This window comes from Phoenix dactylifera, chromosome 15 (genome assembly GCF_051530095.1).
Source record: "Phoenix dactylifera cultivar Ajwa chromosome 15, Ajwa_hap1_PhDact_Kaust_v1.1, whole genome shotgun sequence".
NCBI lineage: Eukaryota > Viridiplantae > Streptophyta > Magnoliopsida > Arecales > Arecaceae > Phoenix > Phoenix dactylifera.
This window is the reverse complement of record NC_143204.1, coordinates 14,618,574-14,640,693: the sequence shown is the minus strand read 5'-3', so window position 1 is coordinate 14,640,693 and position 22,120 is coordinate 14,618,574. Positions and strand designations below refer to the sequence as shown.

At 40.8% G+C, this 22,120-nt stretch overlaps 1 protein-coding gene and 1 long non-coding RNA gene across 2 annotated transcripts in view; one reads left to right on the top strand and one right to left on the bottom strand.

Moving 5' to 3' along the window:
- Positions 1–15,515, bottom strand: part of LOC120111760 (uncharacterized) — a 31,012-nt gene extending 15,497 nt beyond the window's left edge. The window contains exons 1-2 of the long non-coding RNA XR_016398548.1: positions 14,397–15,515; positions 13,748–13,850 (exon numbers count right to left, since the gene is read on the bottom strand). This is a non-coding gene — a long non-coding RNA (uncharacterized LOC120111760). The remainder of the gene's footprint in view (positions 1–13,747; positions 13,851–14,396) is intronic.
- LOC103697254 (putative N-acetyltransferase HLS1) lies at positions 5,940–8,420 on the top strand. Its single transcript, XM_008779078.6, has 3 exons — positions 5,940–6,601; positions 6,688–6,887; positions 7,007–8,420. The coding sequence occupies exons 1-3, from the start codon at positions 6,428–6,430 to the stop codon at positions 7,890–7,892; spliced, it is 1,260 nt and encodes a 419-aa protein (XP_008777300.4). The 5' UTR covers positions 5,940–6,427; the 3' UTR covers positions 7,893–8,420.
- Positions 15,516–22,120: the final 6,605 nt, after the last annotated feature.

The window sequence follows — 22,120 nt, the reverse complement described above, 5'->3', positions numbered from 1 at the left end:
CTCTCCATTTATTTAATTAAAAGAATCCTTTAGAAGAACATCAATAATGATTGTTAAATGGTATAAAGATGCTATGCGCTGTTGCACCTTCTCAATATTAAGAGGCAATTTTTCTAAGTCAAGCAAGTAAATTGTTTGAGTTGTTGTACATGAAACTACACTTATAAAACTTAAAACAAAATTTTGATATTCACCTTATTCTAGATATTTTTTGAAAAAGAATTATACTTCGTTATCAAGCATTGGAGATCATGCAACAAGTGGATATATAAAACAAACAAAATCAATGATTGTGAGAGATGGAAGAACATGAATAGGGGAGAAGTAGGCGAGAGATAGCGAACGAGTTAACCATCGTCATATTCTTTCGTGGTTTACTTTTATATGGCATGACTCATCTCCGCATTATTCCTTCATTATCTCTTGCAAATTTTTTATAGCATTAATGTGTACTTTGTGAATGTTATCCTTGAACTTCCCTCCTTACTTTTGACATCTTAGTAGTTGTTACAATCTAACTCTAATAAAACCATGATGAACCTTGCTAGCACTATGATTTACCTTTTTTCATTACTCTTGAACTTCTCTCCTTACCCTTGGCATCTTAGTGGTTGTTGCATTCCAACTCCAAGGAAATTATGATGAACCTGGCTAGCACTATACTTTGTTTTTTAAATTACTCTTGAACTTCTCTCCTTACACTTGACATCTTGGTAGTCGTTGCAATCCAACTCCAAGAAAACCATGATGAACCTTGCTAGCAGTATGCTTACTTTTTTTATAGTATCAATATATATTTTGTGAATATTACTCTTGAACTTCTCTCCTTACTCTTGGCATCTTAGTAGTTGTTGCAATCCAACTCTAAAAAAACCATGATGAACCTTCCTAGCACTTTGATTTGCTTCTTTATTAATTCAAGTTTTCATTGCCCTGTGTTGTGGGATGGGGTTCCCAGTTTAGTCCCACATCGGCTAATCAGCGGAAAGGTCTGTGCCTTATAATGAGGAGGCCTAAAACCTTTCCTCACGAGGCGCCTTTTATAGGACAAAACCGTGAGGGTAGGGGGCAACCTCCGCGGACCCCCGCGCCGTCAGGGCTCGGGACTGTCATTGGGACTGTCATTGGGCGACCTCCCGCAGACCCGAAGTGGCAATCCCAAAGCGGACAATACCTCGGGAGGGACGCAGATGCTTTCCCTGCTCGGCCGGTGTGTGGGCTGGTGTCGGGGTTCCGACCCCACATCAGATGACGCTAGAGGAAGGGCCCCGGCCACGCACAGACCTTCCCACTGGAGGGGCTGTGTTGTGGGATGGGGTTCCCAGTTTAGTCCCACATCGGCTAATCAGCGGAAAGGTCTGTGCCTTATAATGAGGAGGCCTAAAACCTTTCATCACGAGGCGCCTTTTATAGGACAAAACCGTGAGGGTAGGGGGCAACCTCCGCGGACCCCCGCGCCGTCAGGGCTCGGGACTGTCATTGGGACTGTCATTGGGCTCCGGCCCTGGGCGACCTCCCGCAGACCCGAAGCGGCAATCCCAGAGCGGACAATACCTCGGGAGGGACGCAGATGCTTTCCCTGCTCGGCCGGTGTGTGGGCTGATGTCGGGGTTCCGACCCCACATCACCCTGTGACGTGGGAATGATATGTTAGTATATCTTTGCTATAAGTTAATCAATTATAGCCTTAAAAAGTCTTTATTTTTTTTAATTGCGGGCTAGATTAATTGGTATGGTGCATGTGTATGTTTAAGAAGATCAACCAAGTCATAATCACATTGATTTACAATATGAAGAAGCTAAGAAGTAACGTAGTAAAGTGACTTGTTCATGTGCCTCCGAGACAAAAGAAATTTATGCATGGATACTTCTTTCATAATCTATTCTCTAGTCTAACAAAGATCAAAAGACAATAATACTTAACAAGAAAAATTAAAAATATATTTATCAAGTCACATTAATCATGAAACAAATTTTAATGAGTTGTGTTCATAGTCATCCATCTTTCTTTCAAGCATGCCAAGCATTAGAGCTAAAATTAGCTACAAATAGATCAAATTGCGGTTTGTCTACATTTATATCCAATTTTACTTTTTTGTATATGAATATATATATTAATTAGATAATAAAAGTTATACCCATATTTGTTTTAAATGGATTCAAATAAGATAGTCAAATTTGTAGAAAAAAAATATTAGTTTACTTATATTTTATTAATTGAAAATAAGTCCCTTAACTTTTCTCTATTATCTTCCTAGCATAAAAAAACAACAAAGTTACATCTACTTAATTACTTGACTCTTTTAGTGGATCCATAATTTTATTAAGTTATATATATTAGGTTAAAAGATTGATTGTTGATAGGTAATCTACAAATCAGAGATGTTACCATATGGAAACTAAATTAAATTTAAGACATGTTGATGCTGTCTTTTTTTTAAAAAGTTTTTGAAAACGATATAAAAACAAATAGAATGAAAAACATAATTGAATATTAGAATAAGAATGGGATATGGCTATATCCAATTTGGTATACCTAAATCTACACTTGTTTGCTCTTTGAGAGATACAAGTGCCCAAATATTAATTAGATGATATAATGATGTAATAATTTACATCTATATTGGAACAGATCCGGTATGAGAAAGGATTCAATCTTGACTTCTTTTCTTTTTTTTTTTGCTTTGAAAAAGGGAAAAGGGAGAGGGAGGGGGGGGGGGGGGGGGAGGAGAACTTCACCTGCGTAACAACCCCTACTGGCCCCCTCCCCGCTGGAGAGTGTTCGATGCGGGTAAAACATTTTTTACTCATACCCTCCCCATCCGTGGCAGAGCCCCACCAGCGTGGTAACCCTATCCCCTGTGTGAGTACGTTACACCGGCACCACCTAAGTAACGGCAAACCAGATAGCGACTCCATCGGATAAACCAAGCAGGGGGCATCCGTATTTAATCAACGCCCACGTGTTTCGAACCTGGGCCACTTTGGTAGAATCAAAGCTCCTTTTCCACCGTGCTACCACCTCAGTGGTTTAATCTTGACTTCTTTGCCAGGGTCTACTAACAAAACAAAGGGCCACGCCACATCAAGAGGGCCTCACCCTCTTGGATTATAATAATATCATACCTCCTAGCGACTAGGATGTTGACTGCCTTTGTTGTCTTGCGCCAAGCTTGATTTTTTCCTTTTTTTCAAAAGCGAACACCCAAATTTTAATTGGAAGGTCGTTGTTGCTCGGGTCAGACTCACTCTGGCATGGAACTTGCACCATAAGAATCCGTAGACAGGAATTGAGAGGCTTTAGACTAAGAACATATATAAGGATGACTAAAGAAAAGCTAAGAGATCCTACCGATTGGAATAAACTATACCCCCTTTATGACCAATGGAGGTAAAGCTCCGGTCAATTGAAGGTCTCGATGCCATGAGCTTCCAAGGAAATGGCTTAGAAAAAGCCCCGGCGGCTGGACTTCCAAGTATTGGATACATTTGTTTTTCTAAAATGAAGACAAATGAGAGTGAATGGCGGATGGAAGAAGAGGACAGGGTTGTATCATTTGCATGGAAAAAGGATTCATCTTCCTCCACATAAATCCACCATTGAATTATGCAATGTTCACTTCAAAATCTGCGCAGATGGAAAAATAAGAAAGTTTAGAGTGGTTTGAGATCGGTCCATGGTGTGATCCAATAGTCGATGTCGTAAAAAAAAATTTAATTATTTTTTCACATGAAAGATATAACTCGTACTCAGAAGGAGACTAACATTGCAAAACTCTGGCTAAACTTTTAGCTAATCTCCATCTCTGCTTGGGGAATTGACCCAATCAAGATTTTTTTGGTCAACTCCTCCAAGCCCAAATCCCCTTCCTTAGTTCACATCGAACATCACATGTTTGTTACGGATTTGTGTTAATAAGTCCAACCAGACACAAGGCGGAATTACGGCAAACATGTTGCATGAGTCGGCAAATCTTTTATGAGCTTATTCTCTTCCTAACTCCTAAGTACTGTTTTCCCTCAGTTTTTTTGGGGGCTGTTGTAAGGTAAGCATTTGTGCACATGGCCGTGGGCTGATCCAAGAGCCTATGGGCCCCACTCTGACCCACAAACTGCATAGTGTTTCGTGCCGGTTGGGTTTGTAATTGAAATGTGAAAGGATTGTGTACGGTCTCTGGGTCATTTGCCGGCGGCTGGAAGAGTAATTCCATGGTGTCTTATGCTTCTTTCTTCTTTGTTTAGGCAAATTTGGTATGTGGTCTATTAAAAAAGAGTACTAGTTTTTCTTTTAATTCCATGGTGTCTTATGCTTTCGTTACATGATGTTGAGTGGAGATAAAATACTAGATTTGTTATTCTAATACATTAGTTCTTATTGAATAAAAATGTCACAAGATGGAAATGTTATCACTCTGAAGTAGCTTAAAAAATCTTATAATGGGCCATCCTGCTTATTTTGTTAATATGTCCCAATCTTTTCCAAGCAATTTCCTCAAATGATGCCTTTGGTCTGAACTTATTGAAGTTCAACGTTACTTTTCTTATTGACCCTATTGATCATCATGGCTGGTCTTCTAGTCGGATAAATGTTAACCGACATGGAGAACTATTCCTCATTTCCACGAACTCACATAGCCCTCATGCAACCAACCATCGCAAACGTCATGGTTGTCACCTTTATCACAACGTAACTATCATCAAGATCACCATCATTGCTTTCGTCACCATAGTCACTCGCTCCCATCGCATCTTCCATCTCAGATTCATGGAAGGCATGCCGAATGCTTTATATATTTGATGGATAATTACTTTTGATAATTAGATTACCTACCCAACCTCCACTAGGAGTCCAGTGACATGGGTCACACGAATAGGTTATGAAGAAGGTCATCGCTGCTGGAAATCGCCTACTTAAATATTGCGGTCGGTGTCATTATACTAAACCAATTGACCGGTAATGACTACCATGGATTAGAAGCATGAAGGGCATTATTTTTATACTCTCGATCAGCCTGTCTCAATCAGGAGGAGATACTTTGAACTTTCAAATTATCATAAAAATTTCCAATTATTCTCTTATGTATCAAAAAGTCATTGGGGCAATTGGCATTGACATGTGAAAGCATGAAATGCCTGTGACCAACCTAAACAATTGCCGGCACAGAGAAATGGAGCAGTATATCTAGTTATACAAGGCATCGTTCCACCAGATTGATCTACGCCGTCTGATTTAGAGTTGAAAATGGCCTACAATTGATCGGACGGTCCGGATTGGTTAGACCAAATTTGAGTGGGCCCACAAGGTAGCCGAAGGTACGGAAAGGAGCGGCAATCCCTCCACGTCGCCGCATACGGCGGCGGTTTGTAATAACAAAGAAATAACAGACGAACCCTCGAGGAAATTAGTATAAGAATCGGCAAATAACTCTAATTACATGCAGAATATCTCTATTATCTTCTCAATAATAAAAACAATATTTGCTGTTACATGCATTAGTGCATGAAAGAATCCACCATATGACATCAGAATTATGTGAATCATATTAAAATCATGGTCTGAGAGAAAAGAATAATTGCACAAGTTACTACTCACAGTACTTACTGCGTTAGTTTCTTAACAACAATCTGCCTGATGGCAACATACTTTCATTCAACAAAAACAAATATCTTGAATAGTAAAAGTACGTAGTATTACTACATTCAAGTGTTAGCAAGTGATATCAAGGATGCAAATCTTTCCTACTATGATTGCCCCATCACATGTATAGTGAATGAGCATGCATGTATGCATATGATATAGGATAACCATGATGGCATGATACATCTTCTACTTGGTGGAAATAAATGACTGTAAATGAGAAAACACCAGCGGGCACACCAACAGGAGGTTTGCGCGCAGTCACAGCCGCCATTTCTCTCAATCCCTTGTACCTTCCCCCCTCATACACACACACGCGTCCTCTACGGCTACGTATGTTTCACGGGCTTTACTACTTACCTCCAATTACAATAAATGCGATCCTTATAGCGCGCGCGCCAGAAAGAGAGAAGTGAAGATTCTAGACAGCGGAAATCAAAATGAGAGAGAGAGAGGAAGGCCCCTCATCCCAACCCCATCACCCTAGACAAACTAGTATATATACATCATTGCAACCCCATCACACTAAAAGCCCAATCATCATAAGCTACTCACATACCAAAGTAAGACCCAAAAGGAGCGAGCTCTTCTTCTCCTCGTTCCTTTCTTGTTCTACGCGTGATTCAACAGATTGATATAAAACCATCGCTTCCACTCTCTCCTCCTTTCCAACTTCTAAGAGAAAGAGTGGTCTAAGTCCTCTCTCCTCTCCCTCCAATCTATATATACTGTTTCCTGCTTATAATACCAATACGAACGCTGCTTATTGCCGGAGACAGAGGAAGGGAGATGGCGGAAAAGGGAATTGTGGTGAGAGAGTACGAGGAGGAGAGGGACCGCCTGAGGGCGGAGGCCATGGAGCGGATGTGCGAGGTGGGACCCAGCGGTGAGATGAGTCTCTTCACCGACCACCTCGGCGACCCCGCCTCCCGCGTCCGCCACTCCCCGGCCTTCCTCATGCTGGTATTGTTGTTATTATTGTTATTAGTAATATATGTAGTTTTAACATCATTTAAACCATTAAATTTAATTAAATTGGAAACTTTTAGGTGGCGGAAAAAAGTGGGCCGGTGAAAGAGATCGTGGGGCTTATTCGCGGCAGCGTGAAGACCGTCACCTGCGGCAAGACCATCTCACGTAACGCCGCCGCCGCCCCTGCCGCCGCCGCGAAGCGCCACGACCCGCTCCCCATCCCTATCTACACTAAAGTCGCCTACATCCTCGGCCTCCGCGTCTCCCCCTTCTACCGGTAACTCCACCGTCACTATTCTTTCTATATGTGCGTGTATATGTTAATTGTTAAATATTAATTATTAATGGTTTATTAAGATATGTTTGGTTAATTGTTTAAAAAATATATAAATATAGGAGGATGGGAACTGGGATGAAGCTGGTGAGAAGGTTGGAGGACTGGTTCAAAGAGCAGGGGGCGGAGTACGCGTACATGGCGACGGAGAAGGACAATGAAGCATCGATTCGGCTGTTCACCGGGCGGTGCGGGTACTCCAAGTTCCGGACACCGGCGATCCTGGTCCACCCGGTGTTCGCCCACCGCCGCACCATTCCCGGAAGCGTCCGCATCCTCCGCCTTCCCCCGGCCGACGCCGAGACCCTCTACCGCCGCCGCTTCTCCACCACGGAGTTCTTCCCCCGAGACATCGATGCCGTCCTCTCCAACCCCCTCTCCTTCGGCACCTTCCTGGCCGTGCCTGCGGCCGCCGCCAGCGGCGGACGGGGAGGATGGGAATGGCCGGGGGCGGAGGAGTTCCTGGCGGCGCCGCCGGAGTCGTGGGCGGTGGTGAGCGTGTGGAACTGCGGGGGGGTGTTCCGGCTGGAGGTGCGGGGGGCGTCGAGGGTGCGGCGGGGGCTGGCGTGGGCGACGCGGGCGGCGGACCGGGCGCTGCCGTGGCTGCGGATCCCCTCGGTGCCGGACATATTCCGGCCGTTCGGGGCGCTGTTTCTGTATGGAATAGGGGGGGAGGGGCCGGCGGCGGCGGGGATGGTGGGAGCGCTGTGCCGGCACGCGCACAACATGGGGAGGGGGGCGCCGGGAGGGTGCGGGGTGGTGGCGGCGGAGGTGGCGGCGTGCGATCCGCTCCGGCGGGGGATCCCGCACTGGCGGAGGCTGTCGTGCGCGGAGGACCTGTGGTGCGTGAAGCGGCTGGCGGAGGGCTACGGCGACGGCGGGGCGGTGGGGGACTGGACCAAGTCGACGCCGGGGGAGTCGATATTCGTGGACCCCAGGGAGTTATGATGCTTCCTCCCCGTCCCCTTCCCTCCCCGCCGGCGGGTGGCGGACAGGGGTTGTATCTTTTGCGCAAAATAACGATTCTCCTTCCTTCGCGCGATCCACCGTTGGATGCTGCAATGGTCGCTTCGAGATCTGTACAGACGGTGAGAAGAAGGTTTCGAAGTGCTTCGCGATCTGTGCAGGTTATGATCCAACGGTCGATGTCACGTAAGAAGAGCATTCATTCTTTCCCCGGAAGATACAACCTGAACCCGCTGGGGACGTGGCGACAAGAGGTTGGGGCTCTTCTGGTATTGCCTTTTTAGCTTTGAAAAGATTTGTGCAGGAATCTAGATATGGAGGGGATGGATGGGGGAATCCCGTGAAAGATGTGGCGGAAACAAAGTTGGCTTTTTGGTTCTATTTGCTTTGCCGAGTTCCATTTCTCTCTCTTTTTAAAATTTTTGTTGAAGAATATATGGAAAATGGAACGCTTTGTAAATATATATCTAATATGATATGATATGATTGATGGTTCGTTGCAGTGTGACCAGTGTCTTGATAAAGTTTTTCTTTCTCTTGTTATAAGAATTCTCTCATTGACTGAATCGCAAATAGATATATAACCATAAGAATAATGCATAAATTTATAAACAATGATTTGGCTGCTAGAAAAGAGATGAATCTTTGTTATTGAACCCCTTTTTTGGTGTATAAGTGATTTTAATTGAGGGTGAAGGCGACATGGTTGAGTGGTGGGCTTCCTAGCGAGAGAGATTTGTCTGGCTCGACAAGGAACACATTTTGAGCTATTTTCTACTATTCACTTGGCTTTTCTTTTTTTTTTTTGTTGCAAGTAAAGGAGTCCACGGACTGTAACAGACTTGGCTTTTTTTCTTTTGTTACATTGATTTGTGCCGTCTTCTTGAGTTCATTGTATTCTTGGAGTTCAGCTCAAAAAAGAAAAAACAATTTGCATATTGTATAAATCCGGCATAATAATATATGATACTAAAATATGTAATGAATTATAGAAAGAGTCAGCGCAAAGTTGGGTTATGGAGGTTTTGATGGAATGGTGAAGGTAATGAGATGGTTTCAACTTCGATGAATGCGTGCTTGATGATGGCAGAATGGGAGGTACTGACTTCATCATTAGAGATCCGGACTCCAGGATAGCGGTTGCTAGAGGCTGCTAGATTTTTGACACCTCAGTTTTCAGAGTGAAGCGGAGGGTGGTATGAGTCGACCTGGGCTATGCATGTACGGCGAGTATTGCGGGCTAACTCAGTCATACTTGAGAGTGACTTGGCCACAGTAATTGGCTGGATTTAGGATGGCACCAGCAGCGGTAAAGGGTGCCACTTTTGCTTTGGAACATTTGAGCTATGATCAGTGGTAGTGTGGCCTTCTAGGCCAAGTACATGTTCAGATAGGCTAATGAGGCCGCAGATTGGGTGGCTTCTTAAATGATCAGTCCCTCTGGGTATTTTGTGGATTGAAAAAGAAAATTATATAGAGCGCTCTGAGACTTATTGTTTTCTGATCTTATTGAATGTATTCCTACTAGAACTATATGAATTATCCGTCTTAGTAGCAAAAAAAGGTGGTGGTAGTGGTGTGGTGGGGGGGATGAGATGGTTATTACTGGTTATTACTTATGGTTTCATTGGAAGCATTATGGATAGATTCTGGGTTTGCTCTTACGAGATTTTCTTTTTTTGCATCATTAATTTATGAGGCCACGTAGTTCATGAAGATGGGTGTTCAAATTAAAAAAAAAAGGAGGAAACAATGGGTGTTCTGTTGCATAACATGCAAGTGTTGCTTGTAAATGCTTGCTCCACAGGCATTTGGTGTAACTCTAAAACCTCCCCTATTTAGAATGCATGATGGGTCGTTTTGCATGGAATGGAGCTTATTTTTAACCTATTAAGATCCAGAATAAACATAATTTGCCAGAAATTCCTATAGTTTGAGCTATAAAACATATGATGCATATAGTTTTATCACAGACAATGTTGTATGGAAACTATATAATTAATGCATATAGTTTTATCATGGCCTAACTTGACATACCATGATTTGACGAACCAGTAGTAAATTGTCTTGTATGGAACCACTAGTTAGTGTTATAATTTCATAATATCCATGTATTAAAACACAAGTTGTCTTCAGATCTATGAGATCCAACCCTGAGGCCCCCAGTTATCAAGAACTTTGGCCCAATCAATTGCCCCACAAGCCTCCAAATTAACATCAAGCATATCATGTCAGAATGTGATCAAGGCCATGACCTATGAAGAAAGGTGATCGTCACAAACCTGCTAGACTCAGCTCTGCTTGATAAGCCACATGTATCTCTTTTTAATTGATGCATAAATTCTATGCACCCACGTAAACTCATTGTATCGACGAAGGGTTACAGCATGTACACCACTTTGTGGGCTATTCAAGTTTTTCTTCTCTCTTTTTTAATCATATTAGCTTTTTTTATTTAACGCTCGAAATTTTCAGCGAACATGTAGTGTAGCTCCAAAGCGTGATAAGTTTTGTTTGCATGAATTTGCTAGTAATTAAGTTTCCATATCTCATTTGCTCCTTACAAAAAAAAAGTTCTCATATCTAACTGATCGGTCATTCAACCTTTTTGCTCGTTGCATATCTCAAATAATGTCATCGAAGTTACTAGCAAGAGTCAAAAAAGCTTAAGCATTCATTTTAATAAAAATATTAGTATCCTGGGCTGCCTTGACTCAGGGTTTGAATCAAAAGCAATGTAAGCAACCTATCATTTAATGTTCAGTACTATTCAATTATGCCTAAATTAGCTTAACCGACAAGATTAGTTTATTCGACCTCACTCTTTTAATTTCACTTGACTTTGTTCCCAAATCGTCTTTTTTCTTTTAGGCAACTTTAGTTATGAAAGTTATACATTATCAAACATTTTGGGGGACCTATGTCTTATCTGGCAATATTATTGAAGATTTTAAACCCCACGTCTTATGTTAAAGTTTAATATTATCAAGCATATGGATCATGGAGACAATATTGACGTTATTTAGTAAGAGAAAGCAAGCTGGAAAGCATTAATTGAAGTTCAAAACTAGAAATCACGTAGAATCGGCACTTTTGACCTGGATCAGGCATGATCTCTGCTCACTCATTTTTTCACAAGCATCTAATAGTGCGACCAAACTCACCCATAAAGAATCCTTGCCAATGTTAGAGGGCCCTCTTCTCTACCACTATTTTATATGTAATGCCAATTCAACTTAATCCACTCCTCTTGACTAGCAGTAACACAACTTCCAATGATTCTTGGACGTTTCGTCATCTATATCTAGTTGATGAAATGCTTTAAAGATTCCACCAAAGAAATATATTAATTGCACAAATGTGGAGTAAGGTGCTAGGAGAAAGCTGGGCTAACATGTTCTTTACCTATCACTTAATGAGAGTGGCTTTGTAAAATTTCCTGCTGCTATTGCCTTTGGTCTTCTTTTCCTCCCTTTGACTGCACATAATGCTAGGGCAGCCGCAAATATAGGACTCTTCCTTGGATGCCACTCTCACTTTCAAAGCTTTGTGTGCTTTAATTTTGATTAAGATGGTCCTCTCGTTTTCCTTTATCGTAACTTTTTGCCACGTATGTCACCTGAGGTACCATTCCTCAGGCCTCATTTGGACCATGGAGGTGAGACTCCCCTTAAGCCCCCTGGCCTACTCCTTTTTATCCCACTTCCCCTTCTCTCTCTCTCTCTCTCTACACGCCAGCAACGAAAGCGAGCAAACCTCACTCACGTCATGTTCATGCATGCAAACCGCCAAATTTCTATCGAGTACGTGGGACCATCAGCTCAGGCCCCACCTCCCCACCGCTCACGGGCGAATAAGACTTACCCACCGGGCCCACCAACCAAAGGGACCAAAACAAGTGGCCAGGGAAACACCTCCACCCACCGATCTTTTGTGACACATCAATGTCACATCTCAACATAGTCAAAACGAGAAGCATAAGGATCCACCGATCTGTACAACCGAAAGGTGATACCCTTACCGTTAGATTCCCTCGTATCCACTGCTCCCAATGCGTTTGACCAAAAGTTCTCGGTTGGCAGGCGGACTTTCGAGAGCCTGGGAGAAAGTATTGTGCGAGACCGGGAGGTTCCAAACTAGAACCCAAGTTGGAGTAAAAAGAGGCTTTAGCCCCTTGGATTTTGGGTGATGACCCTTGTGGGTATCAATGAACAGGAAAATCCAGACTTAAGAGATCAGAAGCCTCCACATGGATGGCCCCTAGGAGGGCTCCGGCGCCTTTATTTCTCGGCATTTTGACGGCTTTCTGTATCAGAGATAGCTACAGGATCGATCATTCTAACCCATTGCTTTTGATCATTAGGATTTAATTTTTAGTCCTACACACATATACAAGATTTGCAAGCACTTGCACTTATCTTGCATATACACTAGTTCTTGCAGACATTTTATGTCTTGAATATAACTTATATATTGTTTATAAACGTACTCATATCTACGTGCACACAATTATTTGTAACTTTTTATGTAATGGAGTATAATTATGTACAGTTGCTAAGACTTACGTTGCGTGTTAAAATTCTAGTCAACAGTGATTAAAAGTTACAGCTTGATTAGAGGGACCGACTATCAATTCACACTTCTTTTTAAATGAAAAGGAAGGGGGACCCTCTGTCACGCCCCGAACCCATCACCCGGGTCCGGCACGCGACCGGCCGCATGAGCCCTAGAGCAGTGCCCTAAAGATCATGCAAGGCCTATGATTAACAAAAATTCCAATAAATCCACAACTAATTTAATAATTCAAATAGACAAATTCGACATGTCCAAATAAACAAATTGGTTCAATTACAAAGTCTTCAAATGTTCACGACATCAAAGAAGGATAACAAACTAACTAACTAATAACTCTGGTACTCGCACTCTGCGCCCATCCCATCCAAATCTATGCATCCTGCAACTCTGGTAAATAAAAAGAAGAAGAGGGGGTGAGCTTTACAGCCCAGTAAGAATCCCTACACATCCATACCAACACAATAATAATAAAAATTTGAAAACCACGACAAATCGATGCATATTTCATGAAATCATAAGTAGTTTCCAAAAGACTCAAATACTCAATATAATTATGTACATCAAGCATCAATGGAAGCCCATAATTATACGTCAAACATCAATGAAAGTCCAGCCACATAAGAATGATATAGTATATATAGCTTATTAATCACTATGACTGTTTTCAATGCTTTTTCTTTTCATTTCATGTTAACTTGATCCGGATCAATTATCTTTCCGACTTTGGGCTACATCCCGGTCACGTTTCCGGCCCGTGACGGGGCAATCGATAGTATCACATTTCCAGCCTGTGACGGGGCAATCGATGGTATCACATTTCCAGCCTGTGATGGGGCAATCGATAGTATCACATTTCCAGCCTGTGACGAGGCAATCGATAATATCACATTTCCAGCCTGTGATGGGGCAATCAATAATAACGAGATAAGCCCAAAGTTCCTATTCATTTAATCAATTCACAAACACACATCCATTCCCTTTTCCACTTTATTTCCGACCGAGACTAACCATGGTCACGTTTCCAGCCCGTGACAGGGCAATCAATATAATATGATTAGTCCATACCGCCACATCCATAAATCCAATTATGCAGGTATAGGTTATACACATACATGCATCCATCATAATACCAATTACAAGCCAACACGATCAAAATATAATTTAATATAAAACTATTTTGCTTTGTCTGGATCATAGCATATCAAACATATATAGTGCAAAAATATTTATATCATGTAGGATTGGCGTACAAGGATTTTTACCCTTTGTTAACTCAGACAGACTAATCACCCACCCTCACGGCGATCTATAAATCCGGATATGCAGAACCCTGCTCAGCGTCCTTTCATCCAACAAATTGTTCCCCTACGGAATCAAGTCATCATTAAAAATTATCCAAAATATCTGGCAACCCAAAAATCTTTATGGATCCTCTAAAGGATCCACCAGTATCTATCACCCCAGGACCAACCAACAGTCCATGATCTCCCTAAATTAAACTAGAGAGAAATCATAGCAATAAGAGAGAGTAACTAGAGAGAAAATAGACTAATAAGAGACAGCAACTAGAGGGAGAAAATAAAATAACAAAGAAGAGAGAGAGTCGGCTCTCTCTCTCTCCCTCTCTTCCTTCTTCTTCCCGTCAATAAAACAACAAAGACGAGATAGATTGGCTCTCTCTCTCTCTCTTCCTTCCTCCTTCCCGACGGAAAGGAGGAGAGTGCTTGGCAACCGGCGGCCCATGGCCGGCGACGCCCCATGGTGGTGCCACGCCCGGCGACGGCCAGCCGGAACGGAAGGGAAGAAGGCCGAACAGAGGCTCGGCTTTTTCCATCAGCCCGGTGGCTTCCCGGCCACATCCCCAAGAAAATAATAGCTAAAGACAAAGGAGAAGGAGGCGAGGGTGCTCACCTTGCCTCCGGCGAGCCTTTCCGGCTGGTCCAACGGCGAGCAACCCGAGCTTCTCCCACGGATCGCCTAGAACTCCAAATCCCTCTTTTCTCCCCTTTTTTTTTGTGGAAAGACTCTCGGTTGATGCCCTAAGGAAGAGGGGAAGAGATTCTTATTTATAGATGTAAATTGATTCAAATAAGGTAGGATTTGATCCCGTCTCCCTCTCTCTTTTTTTTTTCTTTGTTTCCTCTTCCGGTGGATTCATGGGAGCAATAGAAACAGGGGAGGGAAGACTCTATTCGAGAGTCTCCCTCCCGTTTCAGGTGTGTCGGGCTAGCCCAAGCCCCAAAAAATGTAGGCCCTTACATTCTCCTCTCCTAAAAAGAAAATTTCGTCCTCGAAATTTATACACCTGAGGTTTCGAATAACTGCAGATACTTGACCTTCATCTCTTCTTCGAGCTCCCAAGTAGCCTCTCTTTCCGTATGATTGTTTCATTGTACCTTTATAAAAGGAATGGTTCGATGCCGTAGTACCTGATCTTTTCTGTCCATAATTCGTGTTGGGAACTCCTCATAGGTCAAATCCTCATGTAGATGTAATGGCTCATATGCTACCACATAGCTCGGGTCTGCGATGTATTTCTTCATAAAATACATCGTGCACACTAGATAAAGTCAGTGGTAAAGCCATTCGATATGCCATATCTCCAACCTTATCCAAAATCTCAAACGGACCAACATACTTAGAGCTCAATTTAGTGGGTGATACTCTCCAGAAAACATGATTCCCCAATTAAAATTTCAGTTCTCTCCTTTTATTATCAACATAACTCTTTTGACGACTCTGAGTTGTATGAAGTCGTTCTCTGATCACTTGCACCTTATATATGGTCTGTTGCACTATCTCTGAGCCTAATGATTTTCTCTTACCCACATCATCCCAACAAATAGAAGATTCATGTTAAAATATTCCAAGTCTAAGACCAACCAAGGAATCATCAACCGTTAACGCTAAATTTAAGATGCCCAAGTTTCTTCCAAAAGTTGTCAACAAAGGAAGAACCACTGGTGAAAATTACATAGCTACCTCTAGATCATCCATAAAATCAACAACATTCTCCTCTATTAGAAACTAACTCAAGTGTTCCATCATAACACCTTTTAGATCAAATATTAATGTCCTTAACCAATTTCAAAATAACTCAAACCACCACACTTCTGCTGCGTACTCTGATTTAATTCAATACTCTAGAGCCTCTAAATGATTTAAGACCGAATTATCACTTTGCACTGGGAGTAAGAAAATCTAAATTTCAAAACTTTAATTGAGCAGAACCTCCAGATCTCTCTGTCCTCAATTTATATAGAGTATACTAATCATAACTAACCCTCAAGCCATTAATCAAGTTTAAGATTACTATATAATCTTCACAACCATTTTAGAATTCAAAACATCTAGATTTAATTTAAAATAAGTTAACCTTGGATTTCCTTAGCAATTCGATTAGACAATCTACGTTGATCTTCTTTCCAAAAAAAAAGATTTATTTCAAATTCAATGGGTTAGAAGTCATTGAGCCAATATTACTATGAGTAGAATTAACTCCATTATCCTCCAAATCTTTCTTCACTAAGATTCTTAATGTTTAACATCAATGCTACATGTGATAACTCATATAAGCATCTCGAAATCGAAATCTCTACCCAATATTGTATTTAACAAAGATTCCTGGTTAGATCATAAATCTAGACTTGCGTTCAAGTTAACACATCCAATAGTCTCCAACAATTATGAAAAAAAATCAGTAGCCCAATCTGAATATACAAATTCAAGTAATTAGAATTCTCCACCAATTTGCATGCTAGCCTTAAGAATTTAACCCACCAATAGAAATACACCTATTAAAATATCCAAACATGTCAATACCAAATATAATCTCACATACAGATTTAACCTCGAACAACAATCTGCTTTAATATTATGAAAAATCGTTCTTAGCTTACTCTAATGCTATGATATATCCATGCACAAACTCTACTCTAATAATTACCAACAAAACCAAAGGTGCTATCACATCTACACCCATTTTATGTTTGAACTTTCAGGTCACCTATCCAACATCTGAACATGATATAACCGATATGCCAAGGCTAACTTTCCTATACTTGCCTTAGGTCTAATCCTCTTTTATCATGATCAAAGACAATTTATCCAGTCCTTCTATACTTGTCGAATATCAAACCCAATACTTACATTTTATCACAATGCCTAGTGATCTTATACATAAGCATTGAATTTAATTCTACTACTTTCATCATGTCCAAATTGATCATAACCTTAAGCTATAATACATTTCTGCCGCAACCCCAAATGATCTTAATCTTATGCTTTGGTTCTAATTTCGTCACTAATCCCAATGATCTTAAACCTCAAACTCTAATGCCACTAAGGCCACAGTCCTTAGTGGTCTTAAACCTATGATTACAATATCATTCCTGTTACAATCTCAGGTGATTATAAACAAGGCTCTGATAGTTTTCCTATCATAATTCTCCACTCATACTCACCTGAACCTAAACCCTAGGATACCTTAACCTTAAGCTCTGATACCACTCTGTCACGCCCCGAACCCATCACCCGGGTCCGGCACGCGACCGGCCGCATGAGCCCTAGAGCAGTGCCCTAAAGATCATGCAAGGCCTATGATTAACAAAAATTTCAATAAATCCACAACTAATTTAATAATTCAAGTAGACAAATTCGACATGTCCAAATAAACAAATTGGTTCAATTACAAAGTCTTCAAATGTTCACGACATCAAAGAAGGATAACAAACTAACTAACTAATAACTCTGGTACTCGCACTCTGCGCCCATCCCATCCAAATCTATGCATCCTGCAACTCTGGTAAAGAAAAAGAAGAAGAGGGGGTGAGCTTTACAGCCCAGTAAGAATCCCTACACATCCATACCAACACAATAATAATAAGAATTTGAAAACCACGACAAATCGATGCATATTTCATGAAATCATAAGTAGTTTCCAAAAGACTCAAATACTCAATATAATTATGTACATCAAGCATCAATGGAAGCCCATAATTATACGTCAAACATCAATGAAAGTCCAGCCACATAAGAATGATATAGTATATATAGCTTATAAATCACTATGACTGTTTTCAATGCTTTTTCTTTTCATTTCATGTTAACTTGATCCGGATCAATTATCTTTCCGACTTTGGGCTACATCCCGGTCACGTTTCCGGCCCGTGACGGGGCAATCGATAGTATCACATTTCCAGCCTGTGACGGGGCAATCGATGGTATCACATTTCCAGCCTGTGATGGGGCAATCGATAGTATCACATTTCCAGCCTGTGACGAGGCAATCGATAATATCACATTTCCAGCCTGTGATGGGGCAATCAATAATAACGAGATAAGCCCAAAGTTCCTATTCATTTAATCAATTCACAAACACACATCCATTCCCTTTTCCACTTTATTTTCGACCGAGACTAACCATGGTCACGTTTCCAGCCCGTGACAGGGCAATCAATATAATATGATTAGTCCATACCGCCACATCCATAAATCCAATTATGCAGGTATAGGTTATACACATACATGCATCCATCATAATACCAATTAAAAGCCAACACGATCAAAATATAATTTAATATAAAACTATTTTGCTTTGTCTGGATCATAGCATATCAAACATATATAGTGCAAAAATATTTATATCATGTAGGATTGGCGTACAAGGATTCTTACCCTTTGTTAACTCAGACAGACTAATCACCCACCCTCACGGCGATCTATAAATCCGGATATGCAGAACCCTGCTCAGCGTCCTTTCGTCCAACAAATTGTTCCCCTACGGAATCAAGTCATCATTAAAAATTATCCAAAATATCTGGCAACCCAAAAATCTTTATGGATCCTCTAAAGGATCCACCAGTATCTATCACCCCAGGACCAACCAACAGTCCATGATCTCCCTAAATTAAACTAGAGAGAAATCATAGCAATAAGAGAGAGTAACTAGAGAGAAAATAGACTAATAAGAGACAGCAACTAGAGGGAGAAAATAAAATAACAAAGAAGAGAGAGAGTCGGCTCTCTCTCTCTCCCTCTCTTCCTTCTTCTTCCCGTTAATAAAACAACAAAGACGAGATAGATTGGCTCTCTCTCTCTCTCTCTCTCTTCCTTCCTCCTTCCCGACGGAAAGGAGGAGAGTGCTTGGCAACCGGCGGCCCATGGCCGGCGACGCCCCATGGTGGTGCCACGCCCGGCGACGGCCAGCCGGAACGGAAGGGAAGAAGGCCGAACAGAGGCTCGGCTTTCCCCATCAGCCCGGCGGCTTCCCGGCCACATCCCCAAGAAAATAATAGCTAAAGACAAAGGAGAAGGAGGCGAGGGTGCTCACCTTGCCTCCGGCGAGCCTTTCCGGCTGGTCCAACGGCGAGCAACCCGAGCTTCTCCCACGGATCGCCTAGAACTCCAAATCCCTCTTTTCTCCCCTTTTTTTTTTGTGGAAAGACTCTCGGTTGATGCCCTAAGGAAGAGGGGAAGAGATTCTTTTTTTATAGATGTAAATTGATTCAAATAAGGAAGGATTTGATCCCGTCTCCCTCTCTCTTTTTTTTTTTCTTTGTTTCCTCTTCCGGTGGATTCATGGGAGCAATAGAAACAGGGGAGGGAAGACTCTATTCGGGAGTCTCCCTCCCGTTTCAGGTGTGTCGGGCTAGCCCAAGCCCCAAAAAATGTGGGCCCTTACACCCATCCAATGATATCATTGGGCTTTGAATTCTAAATAGGTCAGATATGGGCCAGATCCATCTGTATCCACATCCAAACTATATAAGAAAAGTCGATTTGGGTTTGCATCTAGTATTGAAATTAGCATCCAAATTTAATTAATAATCAGATTTGAATTCAGATTTGAGAGTTCAATTTATCATATCATTTTAATGGGCCGACTAACTAAGGGTTTATAATGTCCAAAATTGAAATGACATTTATTATCACAATCTAAGACCTCATCTAAAAAAGCTAGCTCGAAGGTATTATTTTAGATTCTTGGTTCTGTACAAGTATCCAAAATTTTTTCGGCGAATAATCGATGTAGGACTAAGCACATATCCACATGAGTCCTCACATACTCCTCCTACTTAACCCATAACGTCTTCATCAAATTAAGAGTCTAAATTCAATTAAATCCAATTACAAACACCACGATTAACTCGTAGTTAACCTAAATAAATTGTGCTGTAGTATTCCTTAGCCCACATAGATGATGGACCGAATCTGTTCTGATATTATTTATCACAACCCAAAATATTACCTAAAAAGATTAACTGAAAGGTATTATTCAAGTTTCTTAGTTCTGTATAAGTATACAAGATCTCTCTGACGAATAACCGATGTAGGACTAAATACACACTCTTATAGGTCCTCACGTTTATCACATAAGTCCTCTGTGTATAATGAACTTGTGGTAGATTGTGATGGAAAAGGACCACGATATGATTAGAAGTGAATGATTAAATTATAAGAAAAATCCAATTACTTTTGAGATATATTTATATTTAATTTTATATTCAATTTAATTGAAATAGAATCAGAATCTAAGTATCGGCTGGGATTTTGGAATTGGAAAAGCAATGAGAGAATATTGAGCAGAATTTACATGAAAAAAAAGCATAAATCCAAATATGAAGAAAAGGGACTATAAGAATTTCAGTCTAATAAGAAATCAGATCTTACACATAAAATCTGATTTAGATCTAATAAGCTAATAGAAAACTTAACTTAGATCAATATCCAATTATTATAAAATAATTAGACCGAGATATCCGAGTTTTTAAATATCATTTACCCCTCTATTTGAGCTAATGATCATGTTACAAGCAATGACGATGGATTGATGATGCTCACAGAATAATAGGCATCCATGGGTCCATGGAAAGAGGAAAAAATAGTGGCTGCGTAGTGCTACATTTCATTGAAAGGACTATGTCATGTTATAATGCAGGAAAAAAAAACGGTGGCTGTTCCTGACCTTTTCGAGCAAATGGAGGACGACAAAACTTTTCCACAGCTTCCTACTGGTTTCAATATTGAACCTTTGACGATATGAATTGCTTCCATTTGCTCGCTGACAAGAAGCTCCCATTCACAGAACCAGGTGAATGCCATTTTGAAGAATATTAGCACCAGAATTGGCCTTTTGAAGGAAGACTTGTAATGCCCCAAACCCAGCACCCAGGTCCGATACGCAACACGGCCGCATGAGTCCTAGAACAGTGCCCTAAGGATCATGCAACGCCTAAGATGAACAAAAATCCGATAACTCCACAATTGATTAATCAATTCAAATAGATAAATCCATCATATCTAAATAATCAAATTGGTTCAATTACAAGAACTTTCAATGTTTATTGGCATCAAAATAAACTAACTAACTAACTGATGACTCTGACACTCAAACTCTGCGCCTAACTTATCCAAAACTATACATCCTGTGACTCTAACAAAAGAAAAAGAAGAAGGGGTGGTGAGCTTTACAATCTAGTAAGAATCCCAATACATCCACACCAACATAATAATAATATAAGTTTGAAACCGCAAGAAATCATTACACACATTGTGAAATCACAAACTGGCTAACAGTAATGCTCGAATAATCAGTATAAATATATATATGTATCAAATATCAATAAAAATCCAACCACTCAAGAGTGATATATCATATGATATCTCATAAATCTTTATTAGTATTTTCAATGTCTTTCATTCTATTCCTGTTTAATTTGATCTGGATCAATTATCTTTTCAATTTTGGGCTAAATTTCGGTCACGTTTCTAATCCGTGACAGGGCAATCGATGGTATCACATTTCCAGCCCATGACGAGGCAATCAATAATATCACATTTCTAGCCTATCATAGAACAATCGATAGTATCACATTTCCAACATGTGATGGAGCAATCGATGGCATCACATTTTTAGCCTGTGATGGGGCAATCGATAGTATCACATTTTCAGCCTATGACGAGACAATCGATAGTATCACATTTTTAGCCTTTGATGGGCAATCAATAGTCTCACATTCCATCTTGTGATGAGGCAATCGATAATAACGAGATAAGTCCAAAGTCTTTATTCATTTAATCCAGTTTACATTCACACATCAATTTTTTGTTATTTCCAGCTTTAGACTAACCACAATCACGTTCCAGCTCGTGATGGAGCAACCAATATAACATGGTTAGTTCAGAGCACCACATCCATTAGTTCGATCATGCAAGTGTAAGTTATACTCATATATATATCCATCATATTATCAATCACAAGCAAACATAATTAAAATACGATTTAATACAAAAACCATCATAAAATTCATGTTTCTTACTTATCTGGATTATAGCATGTCATACATATATAGGTATAAATATATTTATATCATGCAGGTCGGTGTACAAGAATTCTTACATCTTTGCTGACAACCAAATAGACTAATTACCTGCCCACACCACGATATATGAACTGGGGTGCGCAGAACCCTGCTCAACATTCTCTTGTCTAATAAATTGTTTTCCTACAGAATCAAGTCAATATTAAAAATTACCCAAGGTTCTGATTACCCAAAATCCTCTATTGATCCTCTAAAGGGTCCACAAGCACTTAGCATCCGAGGACATCCATTAGTCCTCCAAAAACAATGATC

Coding starts and splice junctions, on each gene's coding strand:
- LOC103697254 (XM_008779078.6), top strand. CDS start 6,428: ATGGCGGAAAAGGGAATTGTGGTGAGAGAGTACGAGGAGGAGAGGGAC. Junction 6,602..6,687: donor CCCCGGCCTTCCTCATGCTG/GTATTGTTGTTA, acceptor GGAAACTTTTAG/GTGGCGGAAAAAAGTGGGCC. Junction 6,888..7,006: donor CGCGTCTCCCCCTTCTACCG/GTAACTCCACCG, acceptor ATATAAATATAG/GAGGATGGGAACTGGGATGA.